Source organism: Amblyomma mixtum, chromosome 8, assembly GCF_055824585.1.
Source record: "Amblyomma mixtum isolate Tamu chromosome 8, ASM5582458v1, whole genome shotgun sequence".
NCBI classification, from domain to species: Eukaryota; Metazoa; Arthropoda; class Arachnida; order Ixodida; family Ixodidae; genus Amblyomma; species Amblyomma mixtum.
The window spans coordinates 6898069-6922429 of record NC_143019.1 but is presented as its reverse complement, the minus strand read 5'-3'; the positions used below and the strand labels follow the sequence as shown (position 1 = coordinate 6922429).

The following is a 24361-nucleotide window of genomic DNA, read 5'->3' as shown; positions in this document are numbered from 1 at the left end:
CACTGCCGAGCGCTTGCATCCAAAGGTGATGCTTCTGACGCATGTTCTGCTCTGCTCGTGTGTCGTGGTCCAGTTTCCGCGGTTCCAGTGTGGCCAGTCAGTACCACCAGTCCGCCCTGCAATCGGTCCTGCTAAATAAATGTGTTTGCCGAACTGGGCCGGCTCTCCATTTCCCGCCAACTCGTTGTTTATTCGCACGCGCCTTGATGATGGGGGGGCCTTCGCGAAGAGTGGAGGATGTGGGAAGGTTGGGGGAAGGGGGGGTCGAGATTATTCTCGTGGCTTCTTCGCGCTTGTGAAAGAATGGTATTGTTTTTGTTCTACTTCTCGAGAGAATGTCGGGAACTGAAATATCCTCCATTGTTCGGTGTATCGGCGTCCCTTTGTGTCGCGTCAAACCCGGCTTGCAAGCCGGGACATTGCGTCTCTGGTTCCAAGACGCGCGCTCTCTCCCCAGCTCCGGAAATTCCCTAGAGGCCCGTGTGAACAGCCGCCCAGTCCGGAAGGAATACCGCGAGGAAGAAAAAAAGAAAACAATAAATTGAAAAAAAAAAAGAGACAAAAACAGAGGCTCGCAGATAAAAGCGCCTGGCGTTGACCAGATAAGATATACGCACCTCTGTTATCCGCGCTGTTTGTGTGCGCGTATACGAATACGGCCTTGCGGTTAGCGCGTGATGCTCCTTCCAGCCAGCAAGGGTGACGGGGGAGATGCTCTTTGATGGCCTTATTTGCCACGCTTCGTGTCACACGTCTGTTCCTCCCCGACGAAAAGCTCCTGCGCGCGAAGAGCTCGCGCTCACGGGTGACTCGTGACGCCCGCGTGACTTCCACGTTTTGTTCTGCGTACTCCGTCGGGGCTGTCCATGCTTGTGTTTGGTTCTTCGTGACGTCTCCAGCCTTCGGTGGCCGCCGTTGGTCGTCCTAAATGTGCGTATGCAGTTGGTCTTTGCCGGTTTTGTTTCCAGTGACGCCGACCGGCTAGTGTAGTGAGCTTCAGGGAATGGGAGACGCGCTAGGTGGACCGTAAAGCGCGCACTCCTGTCTCTGCGCATGCGCCGCTGACTCCCCGCGGAAGCTGATGGTGGTAGCGAATCGCGCTGTGCTCAATATATTTTATGTTGTGCTGCCTGAAGCCTGCGCCTCCGGGCATTTTGCACATGCCAAAGACGGCTCTGAGCGTGCCCACTGTGTATTCCCCGTTCGCTAAAACTCTCGGCCGTACTACATGGCAGGCTGTACACTTAATTCTACAGAGCGAATTTTCCGTTGCGATCTTTATACAGCTTTAGGGCCCTGGAGATGAGAAGGCTGTACCCTGTACAAAAGAGTGCTTGTCGGTGAGTTCCACTGGCCATAGCTTGCGCGCATTTTTGCGTTGTGGTCAGCGTGGGAATGTGGGAAAAGTTTGGCGGTGCATTCTGTGAAGTGTAGTTGGCGAAAAAGCGTTTTTAAGTTTAAATTAACCGGATGTTAATGTGGCCGAAACGAATCTCCAAAGGAAGCGTCGTTGTCGGCCGCGCAGTTTCTCTTAACAGCGTGCGAAACCCACACCCCGATATGTGTCCTCTTTTTTTTTGTCGTTTTCTTTTTTTTCTCTCTTTCGCGCAGATAGCGCCTGGAGCACTTGTTTACAAACCTTGTGAAAGCACGTGGTACGGCTTCTTCTTGCGTGTAGTCGTGTGTGTTAACGCTCAAACTGCGACTGCGCACAGCACGTGTTTCCTTAGGTCGTTGTTCCTGCGAAATGTAAATGACAGGACAACGCAGTAAAGGTTCCGGCCCTGCCCTCCTCGCCCCTTACCGCCATTGTTTGATTGCAACTCGACAGGTGTTCCTTTTCCGTGGTTTTTCTCTGCGTGATGGTCGGGGAAAGACCGCGTTTTATTGCGAGGGACTGCTTGACGCCGCCTGGTTCAGTGTCGTTTCTGGAACGTTCCCTTTAGCTCTGGTGGTGAATTAATGAATACATTAGGTTTATGTGGGTTTAAAGGGGCCCAGAAACACAATCTTAGTTGACTGTTTTGCCTGCTGATGGCGTACAGTGAGTTACAATGATGCTATTAGCGTCTTTAACGCCGCGTATATTTAGTTTTTTAGTATTTTAATGTCCTCCCAAAAACACATTCAGGGCTCTGATGGTGTCCCCACACAGTGGCGGGTTTTAGCAGCGGATATGACATCACCTGGCGCGAGCTTGATGATTGGACAAACAGTAAATATACTGCAAATTGTGTGAATAAATAGTCACATTTTGTCACCAGTCTGCGTTTTATATTAGATCAACAAAAACAACTTGTTTGTCTTAGATAAAAGTCCTGAAAAGCAAGTAAAATAAAAATACACCACCAGGGGCTCTGGCATGATGGAAACGACGCTGCCAGCCTCAGCAAGAACGAGTTACAGAGAGCAGGCAACCATGGAGTGCAAACTTCCGCGACGTGCTCTGGCAGGCTGTTTTGATTGGTTGCGCCAGGTGCCGTTATCGGGAGAGCGAAAGAGTGGGAAGCCCCACCAAAATCGAGTTGGGGGCAGCGTTTTGTTTGCTTGTATTTTGAAATTTCTTCATTGAATAACTCCCGATCCTGTGCATCGATTCCTGTAATTCCTGTAATCTGTGTGACATAAAGAATCCACCTGCAGTATAGCCGGTATCCCCCCAAGCAGTGTTTCGCAGCCCCTTTAACCTCCAAAAGCGACTCGGACTATGAGGGACGCCGTAGTGGAGGGCTCCGGATGATTTCCACCACTTGGGGTTCTTCAACGTGCACTGACATCGCACAGTACACGGTATAGACACACTAACTGATCGCTTGCTTGATTGATTGCTTGATTGATTGGTTGATGAACTGGCACGATGGAATTAATTGATTGAAGGGTTGGCATTGAGGTTCATTGAAGGATTTACATTGATTGATTGAAGGATTGAAATTGATTGATTGATTGAAACACCCGCATCGTTCGGCGCGGGCAGTACCTGTGAAGGTGTGACAAGTGCAAAGGGAACAGAAAGCCCCGGCTGTAAGCCAGCGAGAAAAAAAGGGGGGGGGGGGGGGGGACGCGACGACGCGTTTCAGAACACACGACACGCCGTGTTTTAAACGCATCCCAAATGCGTATACAGGAAGTGCAGACGCCCTTATTCGTTGCCATTCGAAAGCGTCAAGCGTGGAATCTCGAGCTGTTCCTCTTTTTCTTTTTTTTTTCTTGTCATTCGCTTCCGACTTTTCACGCTTTTCGTATGGGGGCGGGGGGTTCGGTTCCTCGAAGGATCGCTGATCCGATCACACTTTGGCACGCGTGTCATGTGCGTGTGTGTGTGTGTATAATATAAACTTTCCATCCGGGTTCTCCCGGGCCCACCGAAAATTGGCTTCGCTTCGTGCAGTGGCGTCTACTTTTTTGCCCGGTCGTGCGCGGCGACGGGAGTGTGTTCGCCCCGCGACACGTTCTGCGATCTTTTTGCTACGGTGTTTTCGAAGCGGACATTTTTTTTTTAAATCCCGCCCACAACAGCGCGGCCTTTTTGTTTTTATTCTGGTGCTTTTTGTTGTTGTTGTTGAGCGTGCGAGATTCTTTCGGGCCGCAGTCAGAGCAGCTGACGCAGACGATGTTCGTCTCTTCTGTCGTACGGTGTCGTCGAACCCGCCTGTAGGTGTCGCGAGTTTGGCGCGTTTGTAATTTAAAGAAGGCCAGGGTGTACTAAGTTTTCAGGAAGTGAGAAATGGTTTAAAGAAGATTTCTATAGAAGATAGTGGATTGGGATCGGAGAGAGGGAAAGTTATTTAGCTTAGGGAGAGACGGCGATTGACATAACGGATTGGAGGTAGTCGCCTTAGGTGTGAACACTTATCAGGTTGCTGACAATTCTTACGGGCGCGATATAACGGTGTCTGGCTTCCTATTACGTGTGCGTGCGTGTGCGCGCGTGTGTGTGTGGGATACCAAATCACGGAAATCAAGTCGCATATGGGAATGTTTATTTTTTTAATTTGTGGGCTTAATCAATGGGATAAGTGTAATCGTTCTAACTGATCAGGAAGCAGACGAAAGAACAACCACATGCCACCGGTGCGATCAGAACCGACGACCTCCGAATTTCTCGTCCGTGCTCCAGCGACAGCTGCTGTTTCGAGGTTATGTATATGACGTGTTACCTAAACTTCAGAATGTTCAAGCCAATCTCCCGCGCGCGCACACACACGCGCACGCACGCACGCACCACGAGGGAAGGACTAATTATTCGTCAGTTTGAATGAACGGGCAATTCGAATTTTCGACATTTTCACAGCATACGTCCTCAGCCGGCTGTCACTTTTGTCTGCGCTGTATATAGAACGAAATTTGAGGGTTCGTCTGCGAACCTTCGTAACGTTGCGTGCTGCACGCCCGTTTTTGGTTTTTCTGAGCGCCCACTCTCCTGCTGTGTTTTTGTTTTTTCGAGAAGAGATGGGTTATTGTGCCGTGACGGACATCTGTGGTAATTTCGTCTGTCTCCCACTTCTCGTATACTCGTCTCGACTGCAGTTGGTGCGATCCACGGAAGTTAGACTTGGGTAGAATTTGGCGTTGTTTTTTTTTTTTTTTTCTACCCCATACTTCGAGTTATTTTGCTTTTATCGCTAAATGCGAGACCGAACTGCGCAGAACGCTCGCTTCAATAGGCCACCGTCACGCAACTCAATTTCGCGGTGCGTTCAATTTAGTTTCCCGCCTTTTCTTTTTCCTTTTTTTTCCAGCAGCAGACGACGTATCGTTGCGTCGCAGCGTCTTCCGTCTGCTGCTGCTTTCGGTCTTAGCTGACGACGACGACCGTACTTAAGCACTATATCGCGTCGGATTTCTTTCAGGCTTGGCGCTCCGGGGACGCCATTGAGCTAGCGTGTCGTGACACGTCTATCTCCGTACGTGTATATACTCACCGAGCACGCCGACGTCATCGCGCCTCTACCCAACCCGCACTTATTTCATCGCTCGCGAGTGATTGAACTTTTCTATTTTTTTTTGTTCATTTTTCTTTTCTCCTTGACCTGCGAACGTCGTTTCGCGGCCTCTGTACTCCACTGCTTAGAAGAGAGAGAGAGGAAAAAAAATCGTTCCAGTTTTCCCGAAAAGATCGTGTATATTTTATTTCTGTTATTTTTTTTACAGTCTCGCCGTCTTCCGGGCGTCGTTTAGAAAAAGGCCGCGACGACCGGTCCTGCGCGCTGTTAGAATTCCTGAGTGGAAAAAGAATAAAAAAGAGAGAGAAATGGAGGCGCTTTCGCTTTCCGCGACCTTTCGTTGGTGGCTCCAGCGGGGTACGGATTGCGCAACGCGCTTTCTTTCCCGGAGGACCTTGCCCGCGACGGCGGTGGGAACAGGAAGTGAGCGGCAGCCGCTGGCGACGTCATTCTCTGACGTCGTTCCCTGCTCTCTTCCGGTTTGGGGCGCGAGCGTACGACGCTCTCCCAAGGACGGAATAGAGATGTGTGTACGTGCAGGCTGCCGTCTTTCAATGCAGAATGCATTTTTGTTTTGTTAAAGAATCACCCAGTGCAACTCCGCGCAGTTTTCGTTCGTAGTAAAAATCGATTGTTTGGCTTTCTGTGGCATTGTTGACGTTCGGTCAGGATATGAGCTGTTTTTTTTTCTTCTTTGTAACTGCGGCTACCTAATTATGCATTAAATTTAGTTAATCCTTGCGGCAGGAGTGTCAGAGACCTGATACATGGTGACGTCGAGAGCCCTGCGCCCAATGCAGGGCAAAGGTCTCTCCCATGTCTCTCCAATTAACCCTGTCTTTCGCCAGTTGCGGCCACCGTATTCCCGCAAATTTCTTAATCTCATCCGCCCACCCAACTTTCTGCCGCCCCCTGCTACGCTTGCCTTCTCTTGGAATCCACTCTGTTACCCTTAAGCCCACTGTCGTACAGGTTTGAATGGAGTGGCCAGAGTCTTCCTGTATTAAGGCGAAAGCCTTTAATGACCCATACTGTCGTCCGTTAACAGAGGGTGTCGCACCTTTGGCAGCGTTTAACTCTCGTTAACTGAGGAACTAAAAGAGATAGGAGAAAACGAATGGTTGCATCAGATAGAAGAGGAAAAAATGGACCTAGAAGCTACGTTTGATGACTGTAGAGTAATTATCTAATTATAGACAAAAATGGCGAAATTTCGTCCAAATAACGCGGACGTCGATATAGTCACGGGAACAGTGTGTCGTCACATCCACCGGAAGTCATCACGGCGTAGTGAAAATTGTCACAGAACGGTCGGAAGAAGGTCGGATTTGTGTCAAATTAGATGAGAAATGTGTAGTTTAGCGTAATTAACACTTAAGATCCCTGAAAGATGTATAATTTAGGTACCGATATAGCCACGGGAACGGTGTGACGTCACACGCACATAAAGGTCGGAAGAAGCGCCGGATTTGTGTCAAATTCGGGGGTAAATGTGTAATTAAGCGTAATTAACACTTAGGATCCGCGAAAGATGTACAATTTGGGTATCGATATAGCCACGGGAACGGTGTGACGTCACATCCACCGCAAGTCGTCGCGGCATGGGGTCCTCGCAAATTTTTGTAGAGAACGTGGCCCAACAAGGCGAACGAAGTCGCTGTGTAATCCCCGTGCTTCGATCGACACCTTGACCTCTCGGACTTTCTCGCGCTTTCCGCAATATAAGCCGTGGGGGAGAATTGAGCGTTCCCGGTGGGAGCGCATTTGGCTTTGTAAGTCGGAATCAGTATACCGCAATAAGCTACGCTACGCGTGTAGGCCGACGGCGTGTGGTGTGTGTGTACTGTGCTTGTGCAACTGCGGAAGGAGCTTGTGGTTGGCGCGGGGGATGAGCCAAGCGGGCGACGCTTTAAAGCGACACCGCAGTCGTTAGACGATGGCGAAACGGGAAGTCCGAGGCTGCGCCGTTAATTATCGCCGGCCCGAAGCCAAGCCCGGATAGGGTGGTGACGCAAAAGGTTATCCTCTTGTGTGCGCAGGCGCGGCTTATTAAACGTGTAGTTGTATTTACAGCTGTAATTATGCGGGTGGGCCTGCCTTGGGTAAACGAACGGCTGGGCGTTGTATTATACCGTATATCGGCGATCTGCTACACCTGTACCTGCTGCTTATGCCCGGTGTTTCAAGTAGTTCGGCATTTTTCGACGCGGTGGCTCGGTGGTTATGGTGCTCGGCTGCTGGCCCGAAGGACGCGGGTTCGATCCCGGCCGCGGCAGTCGCATTTCGATGGAGGCGAAATGCTAGAGGCCCGTGTACTGTGCGATGTCAGTGCACATTGAAGAACCCCAGGTGGTCGAAATTGCCGGAGCCCTTCAATACGGCGTCCCTCATAGCCTGAGTCGCTTTGGGACGTTAAATCCCGTAAACCAAACCAAGATAGGTTTTTTGAGTTAGGACAGCGCTTTTTTCGGCATAGCATTGTCAGTGGTGTAACGCGTAAGAAATTAGCTAAGACGTGCTAACTTGTAGGCTGGTTGAGTATAGTGTTGAGTAGTCAACTTTTTAACCATTATTTACCCTCGGCGCTGTGGCGCAATAAATTTTGGCTACATCGCGCCAAAATGCACGCGCTGTCAATAAGCTTGCAGGCTAAGAAACCCCTCCAGTTTCCAACTTTCTATGAATTTCAAGTTTCTAAGAATGCTCGGAACGTGTAGATGGAGTCCTCGCGGTAAAAACACGAGTTCAGATTCCTGTTTAGTGCACCTTTAAGCTCCGCCTGAAAGGTATGACGCGATAGCGCAATTCCCATATAAGCAGAAGGTCATTCTCTGCATTCCTAGATCCCTGGGAGTCCTCACACCACTCCTGGCGCAGTGGCGCAGCGGTTGAGCGATGCGCCACTGCCCTGCGATGGCAGGTGCTCCTAGCGGTGAGCCTTGTGTAGCCCAGCTTGCTCTTCCCGACCGACCAATCATTAACAGCCACCTGCCACGGTGGGCAGGTTGTGATATTGCCACGTATCATTGTAGTGTTTGTTCGTTCACGCTCAAGGCTGCAGGAAAGGGCTGTTATCATTTTTGTTCCTGACGCGAGAAGCGACCGGACTACTCTCGATTGTTCACAGCCATGAACAGCTTCGCCTACGTGTTTCCAGATTACTCTAGATGATTTTCGACCTGTTATCTCGAAGTTTCCTAGCCGGCTTTAAATTGAACGATGCCGTGAGCAGCGGGCATTCGTAGTTCGACGACCGACGAGCACGTTTGTTGCTTACGCCGCCGCCGAGTGATTCAGTTATTTTGTGGGCGCAAGTCAGCCCAAATAAAGAGCTTCGTTTCCAAGACTGGTTGGTGTCTTCCTGACCGCTGGACTGCCGTCACTACAACGTGACAATATGACGCCAAGGTAGATATACCATGGTAGCGAAGGCTCCATAGACGCCCATTGGTCTAAAACATGGCGGCTCATGGGGGCACCCCAGCGCCCCTAATTTGGGGGGCAAACTACGTATGAGTGACGTTGAATGACGTCACGCATACCTACGCTTTTGGCGCGAATTATGAAGTGGTCTTTTTATAGAACCCGCATTTTCGAGCCGGTATCGCTTTAAGGTTGCCTTTCAGTGCGCACCAACCTTTGCCAGTCAAATGTGCTCGAGTTCCTGCTAGTTATGGCCTTGTTAATGTGCAATTGGGAACCCAATGAAAGTGACTGGCAAAGAAGGCAGCACAGAAAGGCAGCAACACTTGCAGACGGTGGGTAAGAATGCATGATTCGTAGTGGAAACCTTGGTGGAAATGCTGGTGCTAGTACTTTTGAGTATATCAAGGTATGATGCACAAAGCACAGGCTCAAGTGCACAGTTTGCAATACAGTGCACGGCAAGTATGGTTTTCATATTCATGGTTTATTACAGCAACCAAACAAATACAGCGATAAAGCACACCAACAAAAAATGCGCGTCACAGGCAGCTCAAGCAGTAGTTTTTTTAAGCTGGCTATTCATCTCAATGGTCACAGTGCGGTTAGGAAAAAGCCCTTAAGTTCCACGAACGTTGCCAGGTAGGAAATTGAAAAGTATAGAAAACAATGCTACGACAGCTTCCATTGAGGCAAACGTGACATGACATAGTACGCGCATCAACACATAGACCATGCAGCACACAGGGATTACTCTTCACATTTCATTTCTTCAACTGAAAGAATACAGCAGCTATGTTCACACCTGCATGACAGTATTAACAAGTTTTAGCATCAACAAATCTGCTCAACGCTAGAGCATTACACCATACATAGGGCCTGCGCACAACCTCAACAGCTCCTTCTTGTCGCTAACCGAAGTAATTTGAAGCAATTCTAATCAAACCAAAATATACATGAAGTGCAGTTTGAAGTGAAGTGCAGGGATATTCAATACAGCCACTCTTTCCTCGAGTAGGCACAGCATCGAGACGCAGCCATCCTGGCCGCAGATACACAAACAGTTCGAAGTGCTTGGAAGAAACCCTCAGGTCTCCCAGCTGGCACGGCGTCTTCTCCAGGCTGAGGTTGCGGCAGAACTCCACCCACGTTTTGCACCTGGACATGAAGCAGCATACACGTTATACACCTGCACCCAAATGAATACCATATACTCCAAACGTCAATACGCCAAGATTCCTTTCACCTAAATGCAGTACGTTATAACTATGGCAGAAAATGCTCGCGCCAAGCCTCCGCGCCTCAGAGTGCGGTTAAGCTCGCCTGATACCACGCGGCTAGCTACTTTTCTATGCTCAAAGAGTGACGAGAGCGATGCAGCAAAATGAGTCTAAAACTACATTGACGGTCATGTATACGTAGAACGGCAATAACTACTGCTGGGTGAATTCAGTTAAGGCACAGTCAATGCGGCGCACATACACATGGTTGAGTTTCGATACTTTCAGTTGCGAGGGGATCCTCAAATTGGCTTCACGGTGCTGCAAAACCCATTAATGTCATGCTCAGAGCTGTTAGGCAACGCAGTTGGTTTTAAATTGAACATGCGGCAAGTCAATTTACTAAAACATCCCGATAACATGAAGCCAAGTGCGTATGAAACGGTTACAGCTACGAATGGGCGCGGAAAGCCCGACAAAAGCATATCTAGAGCAGACGAAAACGGCAATAGCTCACCTGCGAAAGTCCAGAGGGAAGCGGTGCAGGCTTGGTAAGACACCCACGGTACAACCCACGCTGTCACAATGTGCCACGGAGCAAGGTTTCTTCACATGCCGCAACCTCATCTTGAAATGCAGAGCTAAGCGCTTGAAACGATGAGCGCGAAGCCTCGGGAAAAGGTTTCGCACTGGCCGTACACCGAAGGAAACGCTGCAGCGTTGCAGCGGGGTGCAGATCTTGCCAAACGGTGACAGAGAAGCGACGGGCAAGGACGACAAAAACTTCTTAAAGGTGCCATTTCGAGACCGGCGAGCTTAATTTGCACGCTTTCCAAGGCGCGCCATAGCAGGCAGCTGGAGATAAGAAATCGCTTCGTAAGCTCCCGCAGCCACTGTGGTCGGGGGGGCCGGGTACCGAAACAAGGCCTGCAAAATCGCGCTGGAAATGCACAGAGGGCGCAACAAGAGCATTGCAAAAATTACAAAATTCGGCTTAATATGTTTTGCTGAAATAGTTTATGTATTTTATAAAACGTGGCATTAAAATATTCATTTGTTTTTGTTGTTTTATAGCATTTTTATTTGTGCTTTTGAATTTCATTATATAAGTGTTTCGGCCGCCCAAAGTGGCTGTGCTGCAGTCGCGCTAGACCGTTTTTGGGCCCAGCCTTCGCCACCATTCTACATCCACCTTAATGACGCCGCAAGGTCACGTGACCTCGGTGGCCCACCTGCCTCCTAGGTTGCTCTCAGGGGATCGCCTGCCAAAGTCATGCTCGTGACATTTCGCTCACAACGCCAACGTCGGATTTTCTGTTGAACGGGCCTTTAACGCGGTCGCGTCAAAAAGGGAGTGTGCTTGAGGTTAGGTTGCTCCCTTTTTACTCCCATGCAGGCGTGTGTAGGCGTATTACCCTCTAATGGTCAGTTTACCTGTTCTTCGCTTGTCTTTTGTGACCACCTAGTTGTTCCTGAAAGCCGCGGTCAGGAGGAAGCATAGCACTGCTTTGTGTTCAGCGCTGTTGGCGAGCGAATGCATTGCTGGCTCTCTGGCACGTGGCTTGGCGGGTGTGGCAGAATGTGCTGTCCTTGAGGTGTTCGAAGATGCTCGCTGGCGAAAGTTTGGAGTCCGGCTTCCGCCAGTACTAGTTAGTGAAGGGACCGGTTATAAACGGGGCGTTGTTTTTACAGCTGCGATAAGGCGGCGGGCACGAATGCACTTGGCACGCGGCAGTAGTTAGGGGATTTCGACTTTCCTTAACCTGAAGTCCAAATCGGCCGTTAAAATAGAAACGCGCTGTTCGTCGAAGTGTGGCCCAGTGCTGTTACGATGGGCTTTCCTTAATTCAAACTCGCCTGATTCGAACTTCCGGTTCATTCGAACTGACGTCCCGATCCTGTCGACATCGCTTGTATGGTAGCTCAGAGGCTACTACGTTCGGACGGTGAGCCCAAGGTATCGGATCCGGCGCCGCGTTTTTCAGAGGAGGCGCCAGTGTGCTATGCCATTCACTACTCGATAATGGATCTCATGTGCAGCTTCGGGACCTCAAGCCCACCATACCATACATATCATACCATACGATACCATACATACCTTACCGTGCATGCCATACGTTAAAGAAATCGCAGGTGGTGGAAATTTCCGGAGCCCTCCACTACGGCGTCATAGCCTGAGTCGCTTTGGGACGTTAAAGACCCATAAACCGTACATAGCATACCTTACCATACGTACTATACCGTACCATACATACCCTAAAGTACCATACCGTATACCTTAGCATACCGTGCAATACCGGCCGCTGCGGCGGCTCAGTGGTTACGGCGCTCGGCTGCTGACCCGAAAGACGAGGGTACGATCCTGGCCTCGGAGGTCGCATTTCGATGGAGGCGAAATTGTCGAGACCCGTGTACAGTGCGATGTCAGTGCTCGTTAAAGGGATACTGAGGCGGTTTTCGAATCAGCTAACCTTCTAGGATTTTGAAGTAGTGTCATTGCTGATCACGTCTGTGAAATTATTTTTTCGATTTTGGCTAAAACAGCGGCGCAATCACCAATTAAAAACGCGATGTTCAAAATTCCCGCGCCCCGCGCGAGCGCAGGAGAGGGGAACAGCGGAGAGGGAAACCTCGTCCATGTCGGCCAGCGTGACGTCATGTTGAGGAGCCGGGGATGCTTCGGCGCACCCGAGCGCGCTTTCAGCGCGCGTTGTTTCTCGTGCTGCATGCGTTGTTCCTCGTACTGCGTGCGTTGCGACGTACAAAACGTGTCAGCCGATCTTGAGAATCAGATTCAACAGGTACTACTCTGCGTTCGTGTCCACGAACAACTACGGCCGCGACTGTGTCGTCTTCCACTGTTTTCCGCAATACTACAAGCTCGCAGCACAACCGCTCGCTGCTGTGACGAAGAATTCAAGCCGACTAAAGCAAGCTTACTCTGCTCGACACACTTTCGTAAGAGCGGCTACAGGCAAAGCTTGTCCTAGTGTGATCTCTGGAGATTTCTGTCGAAAAGGCGCGGCTTAACCATGACACAGTTCCATCGATTTCCTCGCGCATAAGAGGCGTGTCACCATTCCGAAGAAGCGCCTCTTTTAAAAGTAGAAACATGCTCACTTAGCCCCTGAAGAAACCTTATAGAGGCTTAAGCATGTGTCGCTCTCCTCAGCTTAGGTGCGGCCAGACCACCTGAGACGTGCTCAGCAAGGCTCGGTTAGTGATTTTATACTCGGTTCGACGTGTCCAAGCAAGCAAGCAAGCAAGCAAGCAAGCAAGCAAGCAAGCAAGCAAGCAAGCAAGCAAGCAAGCAAGCAAGCAAGCAAGCAAGCAAGCAGAGCAAAGCACAATAAAGCAAAGCAAGCAAGCATCGAAGCTCTTCATATGCGGCATCTCGTTTAATCCTAGCTAAGCAATTAATATGAAAGCGTTCGACGTTGATTTCGGATGCAAATTTATGAGAGAAATGAATGCCAACCGAGTTTTTGCAAAAAAAACACCGCAACCTTACTCGGTTTCTTCATCAAGTTGTTGCAGCGGGCGAGTTGCAGCTAGCTGGGCTTTTAAACACACATATAGTTGGCAACTACTTCACTGAACCTAAACTGCAAATCTAGGAAGGGCGAACGTTTCCGAGGCAGCGATTAATATTTTGTGGCATCTGCTGAACGCGCCAGGAGTGAAGCGTATTTGTGCGCGTATTTGGCTTGGTTTCCAGCGCACCATGATTGCGTCACTATCTTGTGGTCACATGCCTCGCAGTGCTTGGCCACTGCGCTTCGCTTATTTTGACACCAACTTTGTGCTCCTTAATCGTTCACTTGAAATACTTTCTTGCCCCAACCTGCAACGCCGGGTATTGAGAACAGGATTTACACAGTGCTTTGGGCCTTTTCTTTAGGATGACGCTCTTCCGGGCGAGCCAGGAGGCGTCCGGTGGTGGTAATTGACTTACTTGAGTATTGTTCGCACCCCTTCCTTTCCGAGAATACGAGCCGATGTTGTGCTGGCACCTTTTACGCATGGTCTGTATCGCGTCTTTGACGCTGGCGTATGCTTGTGCTAGGCATAGAATTTTTTGCTTGTGTCTTTTTTGGTTTCAGGCGATACGTGGAATGAGCAAACTGTAGTATCTTTTACTTCGGTGGTCAGTAAAAAAAAAATAGTCGCCGTATTCGCTTTTACAACGACACGGAAAGCTGCGATCTGCCCTCAACGCAGCGCCGGATCCGCATCGGCAGCTGCTCCAGTCCTCAAAGTGACGTCACGACCTCTCTTGACCAATCACGGGCGGCGGCGCGCCGCGCGGCGTGCCCCGCGGCACAGCCCGCATATTTCGGCTAAAAAAGGCAATTCGCGCTTGTTTTTGCCTTATTTGGATGCAATATTCCAGTATATAGCATGAAAAACTATAGGATGCCGCTGCCAGCCCGATTTTCAGAAAAAGTGCTTCAGTCTCCCTTTAAAGGGCTGGAGACACCAAATTTGTGGGTGGCGCGTTCTTTGTTTCAAACGTTTCTTATTGCACCAGGAAGCATGATATACACTCGAAGATTCATATATTCAGAGTGAATAATTTAATATCGCATTTTTAGGTGAACGATTTTCGGTTTCTGAACGCCGAGTTGGACAGTGACGTCACTATCGGATGCTCAACTGTTTTGCCTGGTCACGTGGGCCCACAAAGTTGGGACGCACCTACTGCTGCATCGTCTGCTTTCTCACACACGTGCTTGACCAGCGCATGAAAACAAACAACGGCATGGCTAGTTTCAGCAGCTCGGATTTTGACGAATCTGATTCCAATGAGAACATCGACTTTTTTTTAACGCACGATCGCACGCTAATATCGCCTTCGCAGGTTCGCGTGAGGATGCGAAGCACTGTGCAAAATGCCAGTAACTTGTATGGCTAGTTCGGCAATACGTTGACAAAAACTAACTGAGCGAGTGGCGGTTCGCAGCATATGCGGCTCGCTGGTGCGTCAATTGCGCTCACGTGGCTCGTCACTCGTACCTCATGGCGGCAGCTGTGCCCCGCTCATCGTACGTCACTGTATTTTGGTATGACGTCACTAAAACGTTGGTTACTCTATCAGCGTAGTGACGTCAGCGTTGATCACGCTAGCGATGGCTCTAGATCGTGAGAGTGAGCATTAAGGTAATCTTTGGAACCGAATTAAAATATTTTTTGAACTTTTGTTGTGTCCAACACCTGGCTCTCAGTGTCCTTGCGTACAGAGGAATCTCATAGCAGGCTTTTTATAGCCTCAAAATTTGATGTCTCCATGGACCCCTTTAAAGAACCCCAGGTGGTCGAAATCTCCCCATAAACCTAAGCCGAAATCTTACCACACATAATTTACCGTATACGTACTACACCGTACGTTACCATACATACCTTAGCCTCCCTTAGTTCGACCTCCGCATTATTCATACAATTGTTAGTCCCTTTCGCCTTCGAATTTTTGCGAGTCGACTGCAGCTGATTAGTAAGCGCCGCTGATATCAAAGTCCGATAGCGCGCCGACGAAGTGTCAGAAATATACAAGCCACCTAGTTCGCTACTTGGCCAAGCAGTGGGGTTGCTGTCGCACCTCTTCTTAGAGTTCCGAGCACGGCGATCTAAGCTAGTGTTCCGTGTATATTTGTCACGCAGAGGCTGTGCACCGCGTGTTTCGGTTCCGTCCTGGCCCGGGCAGAACGGGAATGCGCTCGGGAGACGCCGGCTCCGTTCCTTTTCTATGCCCCCCACCCGTAATAAGCGCGTATTTCGGACCACGCGTTGGGGAAAGTAATAAGCGAACAGCGGGGATCGCGGAAGCGCGTTAGAAACGCCGCAAACCGGCCGGGCAACATCTTATTTCTCTGTCATGCGCCGCGGTCGGTGGCAGCGCCCATCGGTAAGTGGTAGCACACACACACACACAGCCCGGAATAGAAGAAGAAAGGCCGGTTGGCGGGCTCCCTTACAGAGCGGGGAAAAGGAGTGCACTCTCTCGATAGAAACGCTAGCCCGCCGCATTCTGCCGCCAAGTGCCGCTTTCTTGCGGCCGCCGGGCGTTTAGGGCAGAGCCACTCGTTGGCGGCCCCGCCAGGATGAATGCACAGCGCGAGGGCGACGCCGGGGCGGCCGGGTTTGTTGTGCTGCGGAGGGGGTGAGAAAATGCGTGCGCGCGGTTGCTTTGGTACGTCGCCGACTCCGGGTTGAAGAATGCCGCCACGCCGGCGACGTGTGTGCATGGCCTCCGAGAGCGTTGTTAAGAGTGTGGGGGATCTCTGAGACCATGGTGTGTGGATGGTAGTGGCGGTGGTTACCGTTAGTGTCGCTGCTGATGATGATGGTGATGACGATGGTGTATTGCGTGCCGTTACCGCTGTTAGCGGGGATTGATATGGGCGCTGCGGGCTGGGTAGTGTTTATTTTGACCCCAATTTTATTGCGCACTGTCGAATGTTGGTGGAGGCCCGCGTGAATTCACGCCCACACCCCCACCCCTCCCTCCCCGCCTTCCTTGGGCAGTGATATTCCGTACCGTAGACGAAAATTCCCCCCAATTAGATAAAAGAAATTTCCATTTCAGGGTCGTTCTCCATTTCCAGTTCCCATTTCAGGCTCTTGAAAACTCCGTCAATTTGAAAAAAAGCCGGACAATTTGGTTTTGAAATGTTGCTGAAATTCTGTAAAATTTCTTTCGCCAAATTTTCGCTAAATTTTACCCCACAGATATTTTTGGAGCAGGAGAATTCTGCGAATGGAACATCACTACCCCGAGTTGCTGCTTCTAAATTTCGGCTGCTGACGGAGTATTCGATGACGTCACAGCGGCCGCCATTTTGTTTTCTTCGGAGCATGCGCAAGCCCGCCCGCTCGCGTTTAATGGGCTTGTTGCCTCCTGCTCGCTCGTTAAAGAACCCCAGGTGGTCGAAATTTCCGGAGCCCTTCTCTATACGGCGTCCCTCATATCCCGAGGAGGCGTTAAACCCACATAAACAAACAATCGTCCTTCTCGGGCCTGCGCACTGCTGAAGCGGCCCTCTGGGCAACAAAATGACGCCCGTGATGTCACGCGAATAACCTGGTCATCACCGACGTGTGGGTCACGTGGCAAGGTCACATGACCCCTTTAGTGTGACCTCTGGGTCACGATACTGCCGAGACGACGTGGTCAAGTATCGAAGTGTGCTTATATTTTCGGGACGTGGCTCTGTGCTTACGATGTGATGCGGTCATCAGAAGGGTCCGGTCAAGTTAAGGGGAGGAGAGCACCCAATATATTTCCACTATCGCGGGGGGTGGTCAAATAGGTGAAACAGAATGGCGTCACGCCAGCTCGAGGACCACGAAGCCATAAACGCGAAATAAATGAGGGAGCTGTGGTTGTTGAGTGGGGCGATAGAGGGAGACTGCCGAGGGAGAGAGGGGCAGACTAGAAAGCGCGATGTTTTGAGCGTCGATCGTTAACGGTCCGGATAAAGGCAACGCGGAAGAGTGGAGGATCGTAAGCCAGAAAGATGAGGGAGCGGTGAAAAAGGCTCGCTTGACGTCGTATGTGCGGTGCTTTGGAAACTGTGGTGTGGCTGTACCGCAGCAATTCTAGCGCCGTTATCTTTACTTTTCACATCTTCTTTATGCGCAGCAGCTCCGTCGTGGCAGGCACGGGTAAAGCGCAGACCGTTTTTTCAAGCTGTGCACTTTCTGACGCGCTTCGTCCGGTTTTTAATAAGCGTTTTTCTTTTCCTTTTTTTTTTTTTTGCTTGCGCGCCTCGTTCTCAACGTCTGCACGCGCTTGTGCATGCGTCTGCTAAAGCAGTTGTCGTCTGCTCGCGCGCGCGTCGTCTGCTATCGACGTCGCCGGCGGCGTTTTCCGAGCGCACAAAAACGCCGGGCGTTTTTCGCGGTCGGTCGCTCGGTTCCGCACAGTTCCGCGCCGTCCGCTGTCGCCTTCTTCTCCTTCCGCATCTGTTTTTTTGTTTCTTCTAAACTTCTTTAGAACGGTATATACACTCTCTCCTTTTTATCTCCGACGTCGTTGGCGCACTGCCCGTCTTTGTGAAAACCCGATACGCTCTCAGCTCTATTTTTTTCTGTTGGTGTTGCTTCTTTTTTTGCCAGAGTTTCGTCGTCTTCCCGGGGGCAGCGAGGGAGGAAATGTAGATACGTACAAAGGGAGAGAGAAGTAGTCTAGCCTAGCCGCCTTTGCGGTGGTCGTCGTCTAAGTTTAGGGCCGTATTTCTTCTATTTATTTTTTTCTCTCTCATTCTCCCCCCACCTAGAAGACCGGCCCGCGCGGACGACTATAGCAGACGACGCCGAAAAACCCGCTTTCATTTCTGTGTTGTCCGGTACGGCGCGCGCGTGTATGTGTGTGTGTTCGCGAAAGTTTTCGTCTGCGCACGCGAACGCGTTTTTTGTCGGAGATCTCGGAGCTTGCTAGCAGTGGATACGTCCTACATCTACCGGCTGTCATCGTCTGTGGATATATATTCGTCTCGCCGATCTCGACTGGGCCATTGTTCTTGATTGCGAGCAGAAGTGACGGCTTAGTCATTCTAGTGGTGACAGTGACGCAATTAGCGCGGTACGCGGTGTTGGAACCCCCCCCTGCGGAGCGCGATATGTGAATGGCGCCCGACTGTGGAGGTCTTCGACCGCGAACGCAAGTGCAGCCTCTGCCATTCCTTCCGCTCTTTTGTCTTTGCCCCCATTGTTTCTACCCATTTCCTCCCCCCTTATCTACCGGATTCCTCCACCTTTTCCGTTTTTGAACGTCATTGTGTTTCGCGGTGTCGTCGTGTAGTTGTAAACATTCGCAAGGTCGTCTGTGCCAGGGTACTTCTCGCTTGGAGGGTCGTCTTGTAGAGTGCAACTGCCTAGCATATTTGCTTGTTCGTTCCATGGGTGTCATGAAAGTGAATTGAGCCATGAAAGGGGCCCAGCTTGATGGGGGGCTGAGGTATGGAACTGCGTAATGCGACCTTTTTATTCAGTTAGGTATGCTCCTTTACCTATAACATACTGTGTGCAAATTGTTATGCAGTATTATTACTTCAGGAGAAAAATTCTCAACTGTGCCAGAATACTCCGTGCTTGGAGGGTCGTCTTGTAGAGTGCAACTGCCTAGCATCTTTGCTTGTTTGTTCCATGGGTGTCATGAAAGTGCCTTGAGCCTTGAAAGCGGCCCAGCGTGATGAGGGGCTGCGGTATGGAACTGCGTAATGCGACCTTTTTATGCAGTTAGGTATGCTTGTTTACCTATAATATACTGTGTGCAAATGGTTTGTGCAGTAGTATTACTGCAGGAGGTATATAGGTTCTTTACCTGTAACATACTGTCTACAAATTGTTTGTGCAGCAGTATTTGCAGGAGAAAAGGTTGTTCCCTGTTGCAATTATTGCCCTGTACATCCTTTCCACTTTTCACTGTTGTGTGCATCCGTAAACGATGTGACCAGTGCTACCGTTTCGTGGCAGTTGACGCTAGTGTTTGCTACCTGACCGCACATTTCAGAGATTTAGTGCTATATTTAACTCTTCTATGAAGAATATCAGAAGTTCTTTTTGCTAGGTTTTTGCTGGATGGCTTTCGTTGGCAAAAATTAAGTCATAAACTCGGTTTCCCGGCGCGTTTTCCTGTTTCTTCATTGCGGTCTTTGCATCTCGGCACTTCCTGCAGTAATCGTGGCGTTTGCTCACTGATATGCAGTGAGAGAGCCTTCTTGCCTTATCCAGCAATGCCAGTGGGTCATTCCTCGGCTGTGCTTTTGAGTGCCGAGAATGAGTGCAGCATATGTACGACTTGGAGCAAAAGTTTGTGCATGAGAGAGCGACCTTTTACCATACATGTACAGTCCTTGTCGGAAGTTTAAGACCCAAGGGTTTTGTTTCTGGACGATGCTGCGGGGGACTTGTTACACATTCCCGGCTTTCCAAACTTTTCAAGGCACATGGGGTACAACTGCGTGCTCTTGCTTTGTGCCGGCCAGATGTGTGTTGTGGTCTTGACTGTGTCGGTGGCTGGTGTGCAGGGCCGACAGCAGTACTACCACCGGCGCCAGTGCCAGCTGCCTCAGCAGCCGGGGGGGAGGCCAGTCGAGTGACAGCGGTGGATCGTCCGGCCCCTCGTCACCCCACCAGGAGGAGGCCGACCCCATCAGCGACCGCCTGCTGCTCGGACCCCCCAGCGACAGCCCCCACGCACCCGGCCACCACCCTCCGCCCGTCAAGTTCGGCGAGCTCGTGCTACTAGGGTGAGGGCGCCACTTGCACCTGTGACAGAGCTACGCGTGAAGACACCACGCATAGTCTGGCTATGGCTGTACTGCTTGAAACAGCAGAAGGGCTGGCCTTGTATTTTATTTATTTATTTATTTATTTATTTATTTATTTATTTATAGATACTGCGGTCTTGAACAACAAGACCATCGCAGGTAGGTGCATAATTTGTGTAACACCATTGAAGTCGTTAATCTCGGGGGCATTATTTATGGTGCAGATGGCACATTTTTAACCATACAGGCAACGGGCTGGTTACTAAGACTTTCTCAGGTACTCGTAACACGCAGCATATTTTTTGCGGGTAATTAAGGAGGGGTGCGGCTTTCAAATTGCGATAAATGCCCCCAAAATGATTTTCTTCTTAAATGATTCTGTGTGCTCGTATACCTCATTTTGTATGCTCTCCTGAAGTTTTATCGTCAAAATCCACTGGGAAATAATATGAAAAAAATTTGTTTTCTGAGCCGCTGTGGCACTACATATTGAGGAAGCACTCGAAAAATCGGCGCTTTTTCTCCATTCCGGATTTTTGACTAGATGCTCATCTTGTGGAGTTGGATTTTCTTTTATTTTCACATTTTAATCCCGTTTGTTTTATGTTGCACTTGCAGAAGTACCCTACATGGGATGGCAATCTTTTAACAGCATTAGTTCTTACTCATCGCGTTTTGAGATTTCGTGGGGTCTGCTACCACAGCGCCTGAGATCACAGCGCCATCTGTGGCAGCAACTAGAAAACAGCACATCTCGCACTGAGACTTGTAGCGCCATCTATAATAACATTGTAGAAACAACCACCTGCCGCATGCCAGTGATGACGTCACGGTCCAATATTGTGGATAGAGGTGGAACTACGTGAGTATGACGTCAGGGGACGAAATGGTGGCATAGCTAGTGCTCGTTACATCAACGCCTTCCAGATGGTGGCGGCCTTTTTTTTTTCATTTTGATTTTAGATTTTCCATGCCACATTTTGTTTACAACTTAGTCATGTCTATGCCAACTGCTTTGCAAAGAATGAAAAGAAAAAGAATTTGTTTTGCGGAAAAAAAAATCTTGAGAATCTCGTCATATAGGATGCATTCAGAAATGCAGTGAATGTTAAAAACTGTCTTCCACCACATTTTGTCAAGTCTGCAGTCTTTCCAGAAGCTGTAGAAGAGGTAAAATTTGTGGGAAAAAAAACAGTTCCTCGGATATAATGCTGAAGTTTTGTGTAAGTTTAAAAGCAGTGCTAACGTGCAAACAGAACTGACCACAATCAATCAAAAAATAAGGAAGTTGGTGTTGAAGCCCACATCCCGCTCTTAAGTGGGTGTGTGTGGGGGGGTGGAGGGGACCAGTGAACTGGTCTTGAAGAAGATCAGGGGAAAGATGCAAAATTGGAACTCAAGAAATAGCCCCTTCGTGTCACTTCGGGGCATGTCAGTGATGATTTTAACCTGTCCAAAGGGCAGCAGCATAGCCGCTCCTTTCTCGTGTCCCCTTGTTGTGCAGGTACAATGGGTGTTTACCCCATGGTGAGAAAGGTAGGCGGCGGAGCAAATTCTTCCTGTACAGGCGTCCCTTCCCCAACGGCATCAAGAAATCCAAGCACTACATTGTCAAGACACCACAGTCTTCTAAGGCAAGCGTCCTCCTCCTCCTCCTCCTTCTTTGATGTGTGGAATAGGTAGCCCATTAGCAAGTGGGGGAGGGTTGCTGTTCACGTCACAGGTTGCAAAAGAAATTATTGCAGTTTGGTGTTGTACAGGAAGATGAGCAGTGTGTGTATGTGTGTGTGTGTGTGTGTGTGTGGGTGCGTGCGTGCGTGTGTGCGTGCGTGCGGCGGGGGGAAGTATGCGGTTCGTTAAAGGAAACGTATTTATTCGACTCGACGTTTCCATCGGAAGACCGATCTTCTTCAGGAGTGATTTTACTTTGTTACTACATCCCCTTTTATAGGGGTGGGCACAGAATATGTAAATGAGAACCACAGAAACACTATATATATATATATATATATAGTCTAGTGAGAGACCTCAGGATTTCACGGATGCCATTGAAGAGGGCTCTGGGATAATTCCCTAATGTTGTATGGCTTGTAGAGAACATTTCTGCGCAGAAGCACATTTTCGCATGCCACTCTAATTGGAATGTGTTCGGTGGTCAAGGTATCCTCTACTGAGTCACTCACTGTACAGCGCTCGACATTTTTAAGATCAGTGAGTGCGGTGTAACAACATTGCCAAGCACAGGCTGGTGCTCGGGATATGTGGATCCTCTCTTTTGTGTCTTTGTTCTGCTAAATATTCTTGCGTCTGAATCTGGGTATGCCAGATAGCTGGCCGCTGCTTGCTGTGAAACCGTGGCCTCTTGTCAAGACCCGCACGTTCTCTCTCTCTCTGGACAGGCTGTCCTGGACAGCAAGCAGCACTCGATTTCGTTCACGCTATCGCGGACGCAAGCGGTCATCGTGGAGTATGTGCTCGACGAGGAAACGGACCTCTTCCAGGTGGGGGCTCCTGTGCTTGTACCGTGGTGTGCTGTGGTAGAGTGGCATTTTTTTTTTTTTTTTTCGACCAGCGAGGTGCAGGAGAGGGTGATGGAGGAGGAGAGTTGAGCGTGCGCTGCTCAGTCACGAGAAAAAAAACGGATTCAATTAAAAGGGAGCACTAAGGCTGGGCTTACGATTTTTTTTTGTTGCTACTGAACTGCTGAACAACTCCTTTGGCTGCCTCAGCCAGTGGGTGCCCCAGTCATGCCGAGCTTATGTGGACACTTCGGTTCCTGGTCAAAACTGTCCATAAAGCGAGTCGTCAGTAATAACAAATGAAGAAGAAAAGAAAAGCGTGTTAAGAAAAAACACTTTACAGTTAATGAGTAATTACTCCCTTATTACTTTACAGTTAAGGTCTGCTTCTGTGCATGCATGGTGAGCAGTGAAATTGAAATAGGACAAAATCTCGAGAGCTACATGCGTATTAACCTAGTCTCCATTATCTTAAATAAGGTAATATGGTGACGCATGATAATGCCAGGAGGGGTGACGTATCTTCTATATTACGATTTCAGCGTAGCAGAAGCTGCAGAAGAGGTTTTTTTTTCATAGCCGTACATGCAGTGTGGCGAATAATAAGGCATACTGAGTGTGTCCCTTGTCACTGTAAAGCACGAAGAGAGAAAAAAGGCCGTCATTCTGGCATTTTCGCTTTCTTACTGCTGTTTGCTGGTGTCCTGCACTCAGAATACAAGAAAGGAACCAGCTGGTTGGGGCAGCTGAGGTTTTCTTCTCACCACTGTCCATATTAACGGGGCAAAAATACCTAGGCTTCAATGGCCTCCGCACATTTCCACCCTGTCCATTGTCCAGACAGTGAGTTTCCGTATCAACGAGGCGTAAATGCATTGAAAAAGTTTGGTCTCTAGAAAAACTGGCCATAGTACGCTGGTTTCTGGGGGTTTAAAGGGGCCCAGAAACACAATCTTAGTTAACTGTTTTGCCTGTTGATTGCATACAGTGAGTTATAATGGTGCTATTAGCGTCGGTAATACCGCGTACATTCCGTTTTTTAATATTTTATTGTCCTCCCAAAAACAACTTCATGGCTCTGATGGTGTCGCCACACAGTGGCGGGTTTTTAGCAGCGGATATGACATCACCTGGCGCGAGCTTGATGACCGGACAAACAGTAAATATACTGCAAATTGTGTGAATAAATAGAGACACATTTTGTCACCTGTCTGTGTTTTATATTAGATCAACAAAAACAACTTGCTAGTCTTAGATACACCCTGCAAAGCAAGTAAAATATACACCACCAGGAGTGCTCTGGCATGGAAACGACGCTGCCAGTCTCAGCAAGAACGAGTTACAGAGAGCAGGCAACCATGGAGTACAAACTTCCGCGACGTGCTCTGGCTCGCTGTTTTGATTGGTTGCGCCAGGTGCCGTCATAGGGAGAGCGAAATAGGAGTGGGAAGCCCCGCCAAAATCGAGTTGAGGGAAGCGTTTTGTTTGCTTGTATTTTGAAATTTCTTCACTCAATAACGCCCGTTCCCGTGCATCGATTCCTGTAATTCTTTTTAAGTCAGCATCTGTGTGACATAAAGCGTCCACCTGAAGTATAGCCGGTATCCCCCCAAGCAGTGTTTCGCAGCCCCTTTAATGTCCCAAAGCAACTCAGACTATGAGGGACGCCGTAGTGAAGGGCTCCGGAAATTTCGACCACCTGGGGTTCCCTAACGTGCACTGACATCGCACATTGCACGGTTCTCCAGAATTTCGCCTCCATTGAAATTCGACTGCTGCGGCTGTGATCCAACCCATGTCTTTCGGGTCAGCAGCCGAGCGCCATAATGACTGCCCCACCGCGGCGGCTGTCCATAATGCGAGTCGTTCATATTAACTGATGTCGTTTTAACAGGAAATGACTGTACTGTGCTGGGGAACAGTCTCGGCAGGTGTTGCACCGTGCATGTTGGGTCCTGTATGCATGAACACCAAGCCTCTTGAGG

At 49.5% G+C, this 24361-nt stretch overlaps 1 protein-coding gene and 1 long non-coding RNA gene across 6 annotated transcripts in view; one reads left to right on the top strand and one right to left on the bottom strand.

Moving 5' to 3' along the window:
• Positions 1 to 24361, top strand: part of LOC149331222 (protein pellino-like) — an 81686-nt gene that overhangs the window by 43982 nt on the left and 13343 nt on the right. For 2 of the 5 annotated variants that reach the window (XM_089556392.1, XM_089556389.1), the window contains exons 2-5: positions 19615 to 19836; positions 19984 to 20016; positions 21362 to 21491; positions 22257 to 22358. In XM_089556392.1, coding sequence (XP_089412518.1) covers positions 19615 to 19836; positions 19984 to 20016; positions 21362 to 21491; positions 22257 to 22358 — 487 coding nt within the window. Of the gene's footprint in view, positions 1 to 580; positions 931 to 1025; positions 1341 to 18359; positions 18543 to 19614; positions 19837 to 19983; positions 20017 to 21361; positions 21492 to 22256; positions 22359 to 24361 lie in introns of those variants that run through there. The other 3 variants (XM_089556393.1, XM_089556390.1, XM_089556391.1) reach the window with 3 other exon arrangements.
• LOC149331223 (uncharacterized) lies at positions 8833 to 10474 on the bottom strand. The gene is made up of 2 exons (XR_016284836.1): positions 10104 to 10474; positions 8833 to 9524 (listed from the first exon to the last, which is right to left on the bottom strand). It is a non-coding gene; the product is annotated as an uncharacterized LOC149331223 (long non-coding RNA).